This window comes from Saccostrea echinata, unplaced genomic scaffold (assembly GCF_033153115.1).
Source record: "Saccostrea echinata isolate AGI-Se365-2 ecotype Australia unplaced genomic scaffold, CSIRO_AGI_Sech_v1 ptg000020l, whole genome shotgun sequence".
Classification (NCBI taxonomy): domain Eukaryota; kingdom Metazoa; phylum Mollusca; class Bivalvia; order Ostreida; family Ostreidae; genus Saccostrea; species Saccostrea echinata.
In genome coordinates, this window is record NW_026889769.1 from 8,043,150 (window position 1) to 8,059,630 (window position 16,481).

The 16,481-nt window shown below is 34.0% G+C and overlaps 1 protein-coding gene across 1 annotated transcript in view; it reads left to right on the plus strand.

The window, feature by feature from the left end:
* LOC133189869 (MAM and LDL-receptor class A domain-containing protein 2-like) overlaps positions 1-16,055 on the plus strand; it is a 74,764-nt gene extending 58,709 nt beyond the window's left edge. The window contains exons 14-26 of the mRNA XM_061325264.1: positions 765-1,001; positions 1,198-1,359; positions 1,817-2,170; positions 2,580-2,672; positions 5,539-5,686; positions 6,410-6,600; positions 8,014-8,124; positions 10,281-10,406; positions 12,072-12,416; positions 12,977-13,087; positions 13,405-13,515; positions 15,818-15,956; positions 16,043-16,055. Coding sequence (XP_061181248.1) covers positions 765-1,001; positions 1,198-1,359; positions 1,817-2,170; positions 2,580-2,672; positions 5,539-5,686; positions 6,410-6,600; positions 8,014-8,124; positions 10,281-10,406; positions 12,072-12,416; positions 12,977-13,087; positions 13,405-13,515; positions 15,818-15,956; positions 16,043-16,055 — 2,141 coding nt within the window. The remainder of the gene's footprint in view (positions 1-764; positions 1,002-1,197; positions 1,360-1,816; positions 2,171-2,579; positions 2,673-5,538; positions 5,687-6,409; positions 6,601-8,013; positions 8,125-10,280; positions 10,407-12,071; positions 12,417-12,976; positions 13,088-13,404; positions 13,516-15,817; positions 15,957-16,042) is intronic.
* Positions 16,056-16,481: the final 426 nt, after the last annotated feature.

Genomic DNA, 16,481 nt, shown 5'->3' on the forward strand with positions numbered 1-16,481 from the left:
TAGGAAAACAACAAAAGTGGCAGTTTTATACACTGCATGTATAAAAGCTAGCACCAGAAAAGAAAATATGTCATAATTATTTTCCAAATATTTAGCAACAGAATTCATGTATTTTCATCACATCCTCATGATGTTAGCCAAACTTAAGATGATCAGAGGTATAGATATGAAAACTACATTATTATTAGTTTGTTTTTGTTTTTTTTTTTTTGTTTTGTTTTTTTTAAATTTGCCCAAATTTTATTTTCTTGCACTTTTATTGTCATTTAGCAAATTCTAAATGTGGCACAGTCAACATACATACTTTATATGTCTCTGAAAATACAATGATGTATTGGAATGGGGAATTCAGTCATTTGCTATTATAATTGAGTGAAATTTATGCAAGGCAAAAATAACCCTGGATGAATTACACATGAAAAATTGTTAAAGAGCTACAATTTTTACAAAGATTGGTTATTGCTACATGTATCTTCCATGTATGTTATTTTTACCCATGAAATCACCCATTAGGTTTATTTGGCATATGGGTGTTGCCATTATGACCACTGTGACTCCGACCTTTGAATTCAGAAGAGATGTAACTTTTTAAAAACATTTCTACAATTATACTTGAACTTCTTTGGCCCAGACATGATATCTCAAAGTTAAATTTGGTTGTGTTCCAGATGACAAGATTTGACCATATAGCAGTTTTTAAATTAGCAGTTATTTTTGCTATGCTTCATTTTTGTAAATTTGAGAGTGTTTTTAAAATTTTTCAGAACTGTCTCCAAATTCACGATTTCCCAATGTAACAGAGTTTTCAGATTCTTACACTGGAGTCAAAACATTATGGTCATCTGTAAACACCATTCCAATATGGACTCCAGTGTGTTTAATGCCAGGACAGAACCTCAGTGACATCGTGTTGGTGTTTGTTTTTGAATGTGGTTCCTTCAGATCTGGCTGTTTTGCTGCTGTTGATGATGTTAGTGTGAACACAACTAATAAATGCACAGGTATAAAAACAGGAACTTGATAACATTGGTTTTAAAATTTCAGTGTTTCAAGCTTTCATTTAATAATCGGATGTTAATAATAGTTTTCAAAACTGCAAACAAAATCTTGTGTGAATGTAAACTTGCTTTTGTTAGGCAGCATGCTTCCAAAGAACATTCAGATATATAAGGGGTTCTTACATTTTTTTGCCCTTAGCTGGATTCACAGAGAGTGGTTGTTCCTTTGACGTGCCCGGTCATTGCCAAGAAACCTTCAGTTCTGTGGGCTCCTCTAACTTGTTTGGCCCAGAATTTATGTGGTATCACCGAAGGATAATAGGAACTCCTTATTCCTCACCCTCTTCAGCATCAGTTCCAGGTATTTTAATATCATTATATCAATTAAACTTTGGGCAAGGTAATCATTTTTCATCTTGTTGACACAATGTTGAGTGTGTAAATTTTTATGCTAAGTAAGTCTATGAGTAATTTTTTTTTATACATGTAAATTGGAAAAAGTGGCACTAGCAAATAGCATATCTAGGGGAAATTTTTATGATGATGAGTTGGTGAAAGTAAGATAATTACAAGGGTATTTGTATATGGCTTGGTTCACATTTTATTATTTTGAATGATGCCTTGAATGATTATATATAAATGAACATAAAGTTTTCAGCAACTTGATAGGGTCTGCATTTTAGGTCAGAGTGAATAGGAAAGATTCTCCAATGGGTTTAGAGTCCTAGTTGAGGCTAAGTTGTTCATACTGTATGTTGAGAAATATCTGAAGAAACTTTAATTTAATGTGAACCTGCATCTTTCTGTCTTTTTCATAGGCATGCCCAGTACATACCCATTTGGAGGTTTCATGTACACTAGTTCAGGGCATGGAAAATATAGAGACACAGCTACAATGAGTCTTCCATCATTCATGGCTGCCAAGGATTCCTCGATAAGTTTTAAGATGTACATGTATGGCCATGCCAATTTACATGTCACAGCTGATATAAGTTCTGGAGCCCAGGTGAACTTTGTTACCTACCGTAGTGCTGTATCCGGATGGTTTGATGTGTGTCTTGATCTTTACGAGGGAGAAGTGAGTCAAGTGTCGTTCACTACAGCCAGAAGCTCAGATCCATTCAGTCTCGTTGCTGTTGATGAAATCACTTACAATGATACATCATGCCCTAGTTAGTATTAGCAGTAATATCAGGGTTTATTGTCAGTGCAACATATTTCAAACATATACTGTATAAGCAAAAATTTTAGTGAAGATTTAGTTTTTGCATTTTTAGCAAGGGTGTTGAGATCGCTAAAATTAAATACGCTAACAATTCATTCCAATTTTGAGATTATTTTTCTTTACACCATAAAATCACTAAAATAACTTCTTGCTGAGATTAAATGCTGATTTTTAAGGACAAATCGCTAAACTTGTAGTGTATATTACATTGTTTAAATATACATATTTGCTTATACATGCTTAATAGTGAAAAAAAATCAGATATCTTTGTCTTAGTTCTTTCCCATTTTAATTGCATTTCATTCATTTAAAATTGATTTCATGTATGCAAGATAATCTTTTTTCTATCACAATAGAGGCATCAGTCAACTGCACATTTGATGAGGATTTTTGTGGATACATAAAAAATTCAGACTGGACTCTGCAAAAACGGTCCAATTCCTCTAATGGTAAGATACTTGTAAAATAGCAAGAATGTGTTGTCTATTCATTTGATTTAATTCTTTTTTAGGTCACATGAATTACTAATGTGACCTATTGCTGTCTCTTTTTTTCCCTTGATATGCGTATTGCATTAGTAGGATTGGTACAGACCATGAAAAGTGCTTGAATTTTGACCCAGTATATGAAAATGTTTAGATAGTGCATCATAACCCCCAAGGGTAGGTGGTTCCACAAGGGGCAATTAAAGTTTATACTTAATAGATAAACGTAAGAAACTAGAAATATGTCCATAGGACATGAATGCCCCGCCAAGGGTATATTAGTAATGCAACATTTTAACACAAATTGAGAAAAGTGAGGTCAAGGTCAAAGGAAAGGTCAAGGTCAAAAAATATTGCTGCAGTTGAATAGCTTACATCAGTATGTATCAGCATATGACGTTTGATTCAGAAACTAATTTAAGAAAAGTGAGGTCAAGATCAAAGGAAAGGTCAAGATCAAAAAATGTTGATGTAGTTGAAAAGGTTACATCAGTATGTATTAGCATATGAAGTTTGATGAAAATATTATGAATGGTTTCTTTAAAACTGAGCTAAACACTAATTTAAGAAAAGTGAGGTCAAGGTCAAAGGAAAGGTCAAGGTCAAAAAATATTGATGCAGTTGAATAGCTCTCATCAGTATGTATCAGCATATGAAGTTTGACACTAATTTAAGAAAAGTGAGGTCAAGGTCAAAGGAAAGGTCAAGGTCAAAAAATGTTGATGCAGTTGAAAAGGTTACATCAGTATGTATTAGCATATGAAGTTTGATGAAAATATTATGAATGGTTTCTTTAAAACTGAGCTAAACACTAATTTAAGAAAAGTGAGGTCAAGGTCAAAGGAAAAGTCAAGGTCAAAAAATATTGATGCAGTTGAATAGCTCTCATCAGTATGTATCAGCATATGAAGTTTGACACTAATTTAAGAAAAGTGAGGTCAAGGTCAAAGGAAAGGTCAAGGTCAAAAAATGTTGATGCAGTTGAATAGCTCTCATCAGTATGTATCAGCATATGAAGTTTGATAACACTATCTTGAATGGTATCTTTAAAACTGAGCTAAAAACTTATTTAAGAAAAGTGAGGTCAAGGTCAAAGGAAAGGTCAAGGTAAAAAATATTGATGCAGTTGAATAGCTCTCATCAGTATGTATCAGCATATGAAGTTTGTTAAAAATATCTTGAATGGTTTCATTAAAACAGAGCTAAACATTAATTTAAGAGGTCAAGGTCAAAATAAAGGTCAAGGTAAAAAAAATGTTGATGCAATTGAATAGCTTACATCAGTATGTATCAACATATGAAGTTTGATTACACTATCTTGAATGGTATCTTTAAAACTGAGCTAAACACTAATTTAAGAAAAGTGAGGTCAAGGTCAAAGGAAAGGTCAAGGTCAAAAAATGTTGATGCAGTTGCATAGCCCTCATCAATATCTATCAGCATATGAAGTTTGATAAAAATATCTTGGATAGTTTCTTTGAAACTGAGCTTTGAACAGAGCTAAACGCAAAGTGTGACGGAAGGACGGAAGACGGACATGACAAACACTATATGCCCCGGCCATATTCATGGCGGGGCATAAAAATCTTTTTTCCCAAGAAAAGCAAAGCATAAACCATCAAATTTATAGGGAAGAGTCCACAGGTATTGTATATTCAAATTTATTCAATTCATAACCCTCCTGGCATAGGGTGGGGCCACAATGGGCGATCAAAGTTTTAAATAGGAATATAGAGGACTTTTTTTGATGAGTGGTCATATCTATAGGGAAGCATCATCAGGTAGTATAGATTCAAGTGTATTCAAATCTTGACTCCAAGGGGTAGGTTAGGCGTACAGTTGGGCAATCTGTTTTACATAGGAATATATAAGAAAAAGAATCCACTGATGAAGAACAAGAATGGCCATAGTTACTCAGGTGAGCTTTGTGGCCCATGGGCCTCTAATGAAATTCTGTTTCCCAGCTGGGTGAGGGAAGTTGATCATATCTTGTAAATGGCCAAATGCTTTTTTATGACTTAAAATTGTAGAACCAGACCCACTTACCACAACATACGAAATGGGCAGGCACAACAATAGGACTCTTGAGCTTATCTTTTTTAATTTTTTTCAAATTTGAAGTTGATAAGCAGCTCTTTTTGTGATTGTTTTCTTAATGTTTACACATAGTTATATATATTTATATTTATATTATATATTTTATACCCCTGCTTTGAAGGAGCTCCAAAGGAGAGGGGTATACTGTTTTACCCCTGTGTGTCTGTGTGTCCATAACAAATTTTTCATTACAGTTTTTTCTCAGCAACTACTCATCACAGATGCTTGAAATTTTAGCACACACTTTTTTGAGGCATGCCCTATGGTGGAATTCTTTTTTGTGTGAATCCAATGTCAACTTACTGTTTATCTGTGTGTCTGTCTGTACCATACATAAGAAATTTTCGTCACATTTTTCTCAGCAACTACTCATTGCAGATGCTTGAAATTTTAGAAAATTATGTAGGGGTATGCCATATGTTGGGATTCATTTTTATATATTAATCTGATGTCACCTTCCTGTTTATCTGTGTGTCTGTCTGTACCATACATAACAAATTTTTGTCGCATTTTTCTCAGTTATTATTCATTGCAGATGTTTGAAATTTTAGCACACTTTTTGTTGAGATATGCAATAAATTGGGATTCACTTTTGTATGAATCTGATGTCAACTTCCTGTTCATCCCTGTGTCCATAACCGAACTTGTGTACATTCAAATTAGATTGTATATTCACTTCAAAGCGGGGGTATTCCTAGTGAGCATTGGCTCACAGACTTCTTGTTTTATCTAGGTGGGTTCCATGCTGAGGCTAAGAGATTGGGATACTCTGGATATTTTACATCACTTGTGTCTCCTCTTGTCACTGGAGTGTCCGACCGTTCATGTGTCCAGCTGGAATATATGTTGGGCAATGAATTTTCAAATAATCTCACTGTGACGTAAGGCAACAGTTATTTACATGTATATGCAAAATGAAATGTGGATATAAGATGTGTTAGCCATTTCTACTGTTAATGAATAGAAAATAAATGTGTGTGTTAAAGGTAAGGGAGGGGTGTATTTTGCCTTCGTACCAGTGTAAAACATTATTACCCATTGAGATAATTATTAAAGTTAAACTGATTGGTCAAGAGCAAATCTTACAGAGAGAGACAATATTTGATATACTCACAGGCTAACAATTGTTTCTCTTTAGAAAACAAGAAAATGATGCAAGAAAAATACTAAAATCTAATAGTGATGTTAATGTTGCTAATTAATATATTTTCAATGGCATCAAAGCCAAATTCAGTTAATATGTTTGATTTAATTTAAATTCTTCAGGACAATAAATTTTAATGGACTTTTTATGGGATACATCAAAAATTACTTTACTTACTCATGTAACATCTAGAACAGCAAAACTATAAGTTTATGTGTTTAGAAGTATGTAAAGTTCAATAAAAATAACTAGTCAAATATTAATCATTTATTAATGGCATACTAAAGTCTTATTTTAATATACATGTACTGTGTAAATGATTTGTAAAATAGATAATACACTTTCCAGAATGATTCATACCATGTGAGTTTGTTGCTAAGTTGCTGATGTCCATTACATATGGTAATATGACAGCTAGCTGTCATATAAATATACATTGTATGTTATACAAATGTTGTAGATTTATGGATGCAGAAATGGGGAGAAATGAATCGTGGAATGCAGATATTTCCAACAGTGGACAGTGGAAGTGGCTGAATTTGTACTCAAATTTTAAGTCGTACTATATTGTTGTGATGGCAAGAATTGGATACTACAGCATAATCAGGATAGACAACTTAAAAGTTACCCCTGGAGATTGCCCTCAGATAGGTATATAGTAGCAATTCTAAGAAAGGGGGGGGGGGTTAAAGAGTTATTCATATCGGTACAAAATTTTTGAAATTTCTGACATTTTGTAGTTTTCATTTCCAACATTTTACTGCCATGTACATTAGTTGCAGCTTGATTTCTGCGATGCAATAGGTTCATCAGTCTCGAGATCTGAGCGAAAGAAATATTCTTTGCCATTTTTAGCTCACCTGAGCCGAAGGCTCAAGTGAGCTTTTCTGATCACATTTTGTCCGTCGTCCGTCCGTCCGTCTGTCTGTCTGTCTGTCCGTCCGTCTGTAAACTTTTCACATTTTTGACTTCTTCTCAAGAACCACTGGGCCAATTTTGACCAAACTTGGTACAAAGCATCCTTGGGTGAAGGGGAATTTAAATTGTTAAAATGAAGGGCCAAGTCCCCTCACAAGGGGAGATAATCAAGAGAAGACAAAAATAGGGTGGGGTCATTAAAAAATCTTCTTCTCAAGAACCACTGGGCCAGAAAAGCTGAAACTTATATGAAAGCATCCTGGGGTAGTGTAGATTATAAATTGTTCAAATCATGACCCCCGGGGGTAGGGCGGGGCCATAATAGGGAATCCAAGTTTTACATTGAAATACATAAGAAAAATCTTTACAAATCTTCTTCTCAAGAACCACTGGGCCAGAAAAACTGAAACTTATATGGAAGCATCCTGGGGTAGTGTAGATTATAAATTGTTCAAATTATGACCCCCGGGGTAGGGCGGGGCCATAATAGGGAATCCAAGTTTTACATTGAAATACATAAGAAAAATCTTTACAAATCTTCTTCTCAAGAACCACTGGGCCAGAAAAGCTGAAACTTATATGGAAGCATCCTGGAGTAGTGTAGATTATAAATTATTCAAATCATGACCCCCAGGGGTAGGGCGGGGCCACATTAGGGAATCCAAGTTTTACATTGAAATATATAAGAAAAATCTTAAAAAATCTTCTTTTCAAGAACCACTGGACCAATAAAGCTGAAACTTATTTGGAAGCATCCTGAGGTAGTGTAGATTCCAAATTGTTCAAATCATGACCCCTGGGGGTAGGGCGGGGCCACAATAGGTATATTAAAAGGGTGGAAATCTGGTAAAGAACAGCATGGCCAAAGTTACTCAGGTGAGCGATGTGGCCCATGGGCCTCTTGTTAAGTGCCTGTTTTTCAGATTATGAGGTCGAATTTTCTCTAGCCAAGCACAACGTAGTAACCCTTGGACTTCCGGTCCAAGGAATTCCTGAATTGTAAAAATGTGAATGTTGGAAATGAAAACAAAAAATATCGGAAATGCAATTCCAAATTTTGGAAATGAAATGCAGCTTACAAAGATTTGTTCAGAACTATGTTCTGTTCATAACGGATGCCTGTCAGGTTCCTGACATGTTTTACAGAGTGTTCCAGTGATCAGTTGGTGTGTGGCAGTGGAGACCAGTGTTACTTAGCTAGTGGGATTTGTGATGGACGCCCTGATTGCTGGGATCAAACTGATGAGATAGGATGTGGTAAGAGAGAAGCTGTTGTGTAATGTAATGGAAGAAATATTCAGTTATGTATGTATTTAAAGCTAAAAATGATTCATAAAAGGAATCTGTCTGCCATATTTCTCAACTTATCACATTACCCAGAACCCCAATACTGTAAAATCACATATTTTTGTGGGGTCAAATTTTCGAGGAAAAAATATATTGGTTTGTGGAGATTTGATTTTGTGGTTGGAAAATGTTTAGTAGGAATGAAATATATGGAGATAACAAACAGTATTCAAGCTCAAAAGTCCATTAAACAATACAAAATAGGAGCAGAGCAAACACGGACCTCTAAACATCAGAGGTGGGATCAGGTGCCATGGAGGAGTGAGCATCCCCTGCCGACTGGTCACACCCGCCGTGTGCTCCTTGTCATGATCGGTAAATAACGGAAAAATCCATCGACAATTCAGTGTGTAAATAATGGCCTAACAATTAGTATGAAAAATGTCAGTCAGCATTTCACTCAATGTTAAATTGTATTTGCTAACAAGGTCATTGTATCAACCATAGGACTTACGAAATGATGACTTTAAACGAGACAGCTGATATTCTTGTTTCATCAACTTATTTGTCAATAATTTACCTCATTTTAGAAATTGTACATATGTAGAGCATGCTCTTGTGTATCGAATCAACTGAGAGATATATACCCCCTATGCAGGTGATGAAGGTATATTGCTGCATAAGTAAGGAAAGTTGACGATTGAAAAGTTAAAGTCATCACGTTTATCATAAAGCTTGGTTATTAGATTACCATTAACGTCTTTTTCAAGTAAAATATCCAAATATGAAACAGATGTGTCAGACTCTGTGGTATCTTTTATCTCAAGCTCACCAGGATATATCGTATCGACATAAGAATGGAAACAGCCATTGTTAATTGACAATACATCGTCGATATATCTAATTGTCGAGTTAAAGGCCACAGCAAGCGTTTTCTTCTTTTCACGTACAAGATTTTGGACAAATTCTGCTTCATATGAATACAAAAAAAGGTCTGCTAATAAAGGGGTGCAATTGGTACCCATGGGAATTCCAATAGATTGTTGGAAGACCTGGTCTCCAAAAACCACATAAATGTTGTCAATCAGAAACTCAAGCATCTTTTTAATGTCAACTTCAGAGTACTTGTGTGTACAATCAGAATGTGTTTTAACAAAATAATTTTGCAAATGACCAATGACAAGGTAAGTATATTTACGAGTTCCATTTTTATTGAAAAAGTAGCTGTCAGTTATATCAAAAAGCCTGGAACTTTAATTTATCGTGGGGAATGGTTGTGTATAAAGTAGAAAAATCGTAAGTTTTGAAGCTATTGATTTTGGTAAAATCTTGTGATTTTTTATTTTCCAAAAGTTCCTGGAATTTTTAAGTATCCACATCTGATTTGTAACAAGTAATCTTTTTCCTAAGTGTGACTTCATGATGCCATTCCAATACAAAATTTATTCAAAATTTTACATTCCTGAACTCTCTGGCCTTGTTTTAATGACCTTTGTTAAGGTTCATGACATATCAACTCTCATGCCAAGTGTTATTTTCTAATGTAACAATGTTAAAGAGAATCACCAAACCATGACCAAGTGAATGGATGAATCAGATCCAACCATCTGATTAGTAGTAATGCATATGAAATTTTACATTTTGTGGTGGTTATAACTTCGTAGGTCTCTCCATACCTCAAAAACAACGAAAATTATACCCCCGCGAAAATTACTGATTTCACAGTATAAGCCATTCACTTGGTCATGGTTCAGTGATTCTCTTTAACATTGTTACATTAGAAAATAACACTTGGCATGAAAGTTGATATGTCATGAACCTTAACAAAGGTCATTAAAACAAGGCCAGAGAGTTCAGAAATGTAAAATTTTGAATAAATTTTGTATTGGAATGGCATCATGAAGTCACACTTAGGAAAAAAGATTACTTGTGACCAAGAGTTCTGTTTTGATAGTTTGTATAAGGTCATGGTGATGACTCAGAAGTTAATTATTCTTTGGACCTTATATTGTTATTTGTAGAACTGTTTATGGTCATACTTTCATACTTAACACAAAAATTGTTTATGAAGAAAGATGTTAGAACCGTGAACAAATTGAGTCATGTATGTTTTAAATTCTCAACAGGAAGCAACAGTGTAGACTGTGACTTTAACAAAGTATACCTCTGTGGATACCATGGTCAGAACATCAGACAAGATTATAAAGTGGATCACACTAGAGAACTGAATCCAACAAACAATGCCACGGGAGGTCAGTAGATTAAATGTATCGTTATATTTAGCTCGCCTGAGCCAGTCTCTGACTTTAAAAAGAAGTCTGATCTACATTTATCTTGGGTGTGTATGTATAAGGTTTAGATGGAAGGGAAATAATGAAGTAAAACAAATAGGGAGAAGTCATTCCAAATTCCTTTTTTCAAAAATTGCTAAGTCACAAAAGAAACTTGCATGTGTGGGGAAAACTTCTTAATTAGTATAGAATAAAATGTGTTCAAATCATGGCACTGGGGGATTGGGTTGGGCTACAAAAGGGATCAGTTTCTATGAAAATCTATAGGAAAAAACTATAATTATCTTCTCAAGAAACAACTGTCCGTAGTTACATAAAGATACAAGCATCTCCATGTAGTGTTAATATACAAATGCCTTAAAACACTGTAGATTCAAGTTTCTTCAAATCAGGGCCCCAAGCTAAAGGATAAGGCCTTAAAAAGGAACAAAGTTATAATAATAAGTTGAAGAAAATATTTTAAATTTCTGATGAACAGCAGAAGGATGAGAAGTAGCAATAACAAAATGCAAGAACACTCATTTGGATTCAAGTACAGTAAAACCTGTCTAAGTCGGACACCAATGGTTCCAAAGAAATTGGCTGGATTAGACAACATTCCGGATTAGACAACATTTTAAACAAATGAATTTACTGAAAAGGACTTAAAGTTTACATCATATTAGGCAAGATTTTAGATCAGACAACATCCGGATTAGACAAGTTTCATTGTATTTAAATTATCATTTGCTTTGGATGCTGCATTTTCTAAATAAGTGAATAGTTTGTAATAAGTTTTTGGAGCAGTTTCATTCTCAAGTAACTGTAAGCCCTACCATGACCAGCTTTTAAGGGTGATCCATTAAGTGATGCACACAAGAGTTGCTTTGGATGAATTGAAGCAGGTTTATTCACAAGCAACTTCAGTGTATATAAGTCCTATGGTGACCAACCTTGCATTGAAGATGCATCTAAGGACAAATGCTACAGACTTGCTTCGGATGCTGGATCTGTCCTACATTTTTCAGGAGATTGAACAGGTGAAAGTTTAAGGGCTGGTCCATTCCCAAGTTAATATAACCACATGATGACTTGATAATGCCTGTTACTTGAGATGCATACTAAGATACATGATTCTTTTTATCACTTTTGATTTCGATGAATGGTGTTGCCATGGTTACTAAAAATAGAAATTTCTGTAAAATACTTTCAAAATGCTACTCCTCCTATAGTTTTGGTCTGATTTCAATATAACTTGGCACACAAGTAGACTACACTAAGATACAAAATTCTATTGGTTTTTGATTTCAATGAACCAACACAAAACAAAAAACAATAATATACTTTTCACAGAAATCTATCTAAAATAAAAGGATTTCGTGTCAATTACACCTTCTTAATTTGTTAAATGTGTTGAAATTGTGGGGTTGGATATATGTTTGAAAATGAATATACAACTGCACTCAGATTTTTTTGTTCATTGGTATGAAACCTGAGATAAGAGGCCACCTGTCTTAAGTGGCAGGTTTGTCATTCTCCCACAAGTGGCCTCTTAAAACTGGTGCAACTGCACTTCATTGTACTACGGTGTCAATTTTTACCCAAATCATTAATAAATTTATGAACTTATTTTTTGGTAATTTTCAGCGGCTGTCTCTATTGTTTACTACTCGTTTATGATTGGATTGTTGAAGGCACCAGTTATCAATGTAACGACAGACTCCTGTCTGACCTTCTACACAAGAGCCACTAACTACAGATCATACGTGTCTCTTCTGCGAGTTATTAGGAACGACACTGACACTCTGACATCACTGGCTGAATTCGACACATCCGTCCGAAATAAGTGGCTCAGTAGAAGCGTAAACATCTTTAGCGGAGAGCTAACACTCATGTTTGAGTTCTCTCCCCTTCACATTACTCAAACAAGTGCCTCAGATGGAATGTATATTGATGATGTTCAACTCACAGAAGGATATTGTGAAAAACAAGGTACAGAATGATGACTGTTAACAGAAAAAATTGAAAGATTCTTGTTAAATGTGTTTATTGAATTTCAAAAAATATATATATATATATATTTGAAAGAATCTCTCCAGTGTCATAAAGTCAAACTTTATTAAATTATGTAATTAGGGAAAAAAAAACTAGTACAAATAGTTGCAGTATTTACTGTTTAAATAGACATTTAATTTCAATTTTATTTTGGAAATCCACGACTGTCAGGGATAGCCTTTGAGGTTATTGTGTCAAAAAGTTTGGTCTTCTATTCTAATAAATTTATTACTTATAATTGATATTTCATTTAAAAATAATTCTGCAGAATTGTTTAGCCTGATGTGTTTATATAAGCATGAAAATTTAATAAAATTGATGTAACTGACATTAGAACAAGTTTCAACCCTGCACAAAATCTAGGATAACTTAAAAAAAAGAGGCAGGATTTTGATACAGTTTAGGACAACTGTTGATTTTATGTGTGTATATAAACTGACAAAAGTCTACTGTGGAGTAGAGGATACATTACTTGTATATATATTTTTAAATTTTAGTATGTAAATCCACGGAGATCTACTGCAGTGTTGAGGATGTGTGTTTATCCTCCATTGTTAGATGTAATGAACAGAATGACTGCATAAATGGGGAGGACGAACGTGGCTGTGGTACTTTTATTTATTCCATTTTATTTTTTTAGTATTGTATATACTGTACAAGTTTTACTGATATTGTATGATATTGCATACAAGGATTTTTTTCTGTTATCATATTTTCAATTTAACATTTGATTAATAGATTTGTTACAATGGTGAATTCCAAATTTCCAATAAATAATAAATTTCTCAATGCACCAAATGGCAAAAAAAGTCTAGAAATCTTTCATTTGAAGATCGAATTAAATGAAATGTAGTAATATAGAAATGTAGGTGTAGTTTTTATGTATATAAGAGTTTGCAGCTGTGATATTTTTTTTTTATTTCAGTATTTAGCATTACATGTGACTTTAATGATGAAGATTTGTGTGGATATTATGGTAACTGGACCAGAACCAATAGACTAGAGGGCCTTAATTCCACCAACAATACTGAAACAGGTAAATAATTAGCAAATATAATTTATACATGTTATGATTTTTTTTAAAGCCTTACTTAAAAAGAAAAATATGGATTGCAGGTTAATTGTAAAGCAAAATCAGGTTTAAAGATTCACAATACCTGTCATTTTACCTGTCATTTAGTCCATTTGTATATCAATCTGCCATCTCAATATCCCAAACTGCCTTAGCTGTTGTAAGCAATGTATAATCTTCACACAAGGGTTAATGAGGATGATACAACCAATGGGGTTGACCTTGGACTTGAACTTTGACAAAAATAAATAAATGAATAGTTTTTCCCGGTATATCTCTCAAGGATGGCCAATTCTGGTTGTCTTTTTTTCATCACACATAGGCTTATTTTTTTTAATACCACAATTATGTAGATTCTTGATCTTTGAATTGAAGTACATGTAGTACATCTGTTTAAGATGAACCAGTTCATTCAAATATATATGCCTACTGAAATTTTTACCATCAGAAATTTTCACCAGAGTTGACCTTAACTTTATTTGACTTGATCCTCCTTGAGAGTGGTAAAATAAAACATGCTTTCGTCTTTTGCCAATGACTTGCTAATGTTTGATTATCTCAATTCCACTGGTAGGTAGAATGGGATGAGAGGATTTGGATTACCCTTGACCTTTAACCTTGTAATTGGTATATTTCTCAAATTTATCTGTGTTATTTGTACCATTGTCTCCTAACTTCACACTGAGCTGTACAGAGATAAAGTGACAGAGTAAATATACATAGCTAACAAAATTGACCTTAACCTTTGACTTTGAGCTTGACTTAGCATGACATCTTTGACTTCATATAGGTAAAATAACTTAGGAGATCAGGCTGCATGTAGCAATAGCAGGGTTCAACTTTGCCCTGACATTTATTATACCCTCCACTTGAAAAACATGAGTGTACAGTGATGGGGGTGTCCATCCTTCCATACTTTCTTTTGTATGTCCACTTGGGGGTACCAATCTCTAATCTGCAACTTCTTCCATACCAATAGAATTTAACGTTACATAATGAGTCAAAATCATGTGTTTCTTTTAAGGTAATTGTATCATAAAAAAAAAGATTTATGTGAAATATGTCTAAAGCGAATTTTGACAACTGAACTGCACTTTACAGCAAGAAAAGAACTGCAAAATGTAAGTGACGGAAAAACAAAGGTTGTATCTACCGCTTTGTTGTTTTCGTCAATGTCAACAATGTCAAGGTCACACGACTTTTATTTTTAGCGTGAAACTTGTAAACAACATTGAATTGGAGCAAACAAAAGTAAGGAATAAGTTCTGATCATCTTTATTGAAGATTGTATCAAAATCCTTGGTCATCCGACATTTATATCTATGGAATTGACACCATGGTAAATTCTTCAACTTTTCTGCGCATGCGTACAATAAAGAGAAGAAGTGAAGCAATATTTTTGTGATGGGGCAAACTAAAATTTTTTTTACTTTTATTTTTCTCCAAAAAAGTAGATTTTTTAGGTTCTGAAACCTGTAATTTTCTGAAACCAAGTATCTTCAAGAATTGAACAAAATTTGCATGTGTCATCCAAAAATTCTACTTTTGTCAGTTTTCCCCTTTTTCCGTCACAGTGTCACTTCAAAGAGACTTCCACAGTTTATTACATAGTGCCATTGTGACCTTTCGATTGGATAAATATTTGTGGTTTACCATAGCAAAACATGGGACACTGCCATTCTTTCTATAATATTGGGGATACCCATCTCTCATCATTCACAACTCATATCACTGAATAAAATTTAATGAGACTTTCACAGAATCTTTATTACATAGTGCCATTGTGCACCATTTTGATCAGACAGGTATTTAGGGTTTCCAACAGCAAAACATGGACTGTGCCATTATACTTATATGGAGGCAGAGGTATCATTTTGTGAGCTCAGTTCTCACAGTACCTCTGGTTAAGCATGCAATTTATAATTGATCAAGCTATTAAATATGATGCAATCTTGCCCTTTCATAAAGAGCAGTAGCTTGATTTAATAGAAATTGAATAATTGTTTAAAAAAAAAGATTTTTGACTTTAAAAATTGAAACTTGATTGGTTTTGAATCAAATTATTCCAATTAAAGTATAACATGTCTGTTGATTCCTCCTCTCCCTTTGCCCCCTTTCCATTACCCCATTACACCCCCAACCATCCCCCATCTGCTTAGTCCAATCCAAATTCAGTAATTTTTTGCACAGACATCTCATTTGATAATGCCATTACCATAGAGTGATAATATCAAATTAAATGTTTGAATATATTGTATTTTTGTAGATCAGTTCCTTGTTGCTGGAAGTGATCATTATTTATACAACAGAACCTTGAGGTCACCAAGACATTTGTTCTATGGAACATCATGTTTGTCATTGGACGTGGCAAAAGTACATCTCCATCCGTACTCGGCATCATTCCTGTTAATCAGCTCAAGCTACTCATCGGAAACTCTTCTGGAAATCGATGACTTCAATTTGTTAAACAGCTCATGGCAACGTTATGAAGTGACGGTGTATAATTATTATTCTGGAGCTTACTTAAATTTCTCTGCAACGACATTCCAAGCTTATATTGCTATAGATAATGTAAAATTAACGACTGGAATGTGTTCATCTGGTACGTATTTTATCACAGAAGTAACACAGTTTATAATAGTTACTATATTTACATGTACTATACACATCAGAACTTTTTCTTTGATAATGTAAAAGTTTTGTAATGTTAATATATCCTGTAAATCTATTTGTGAACAAAAAAGGTGCAAAATGAGTTGTTTAGCTTTCCTCCATCATACATGAGCTGAAGAGTAAGTTGCGAAAGAACATTTCAAATGGTTGCACTTCTCATAACAATAACAAATTAATTAGCTTATAACTGCTAATTTTTGTAAGTATTGCTTTTTTATGTTGATGTTATTTATTTGACATCATGTTTTCTTCAGATC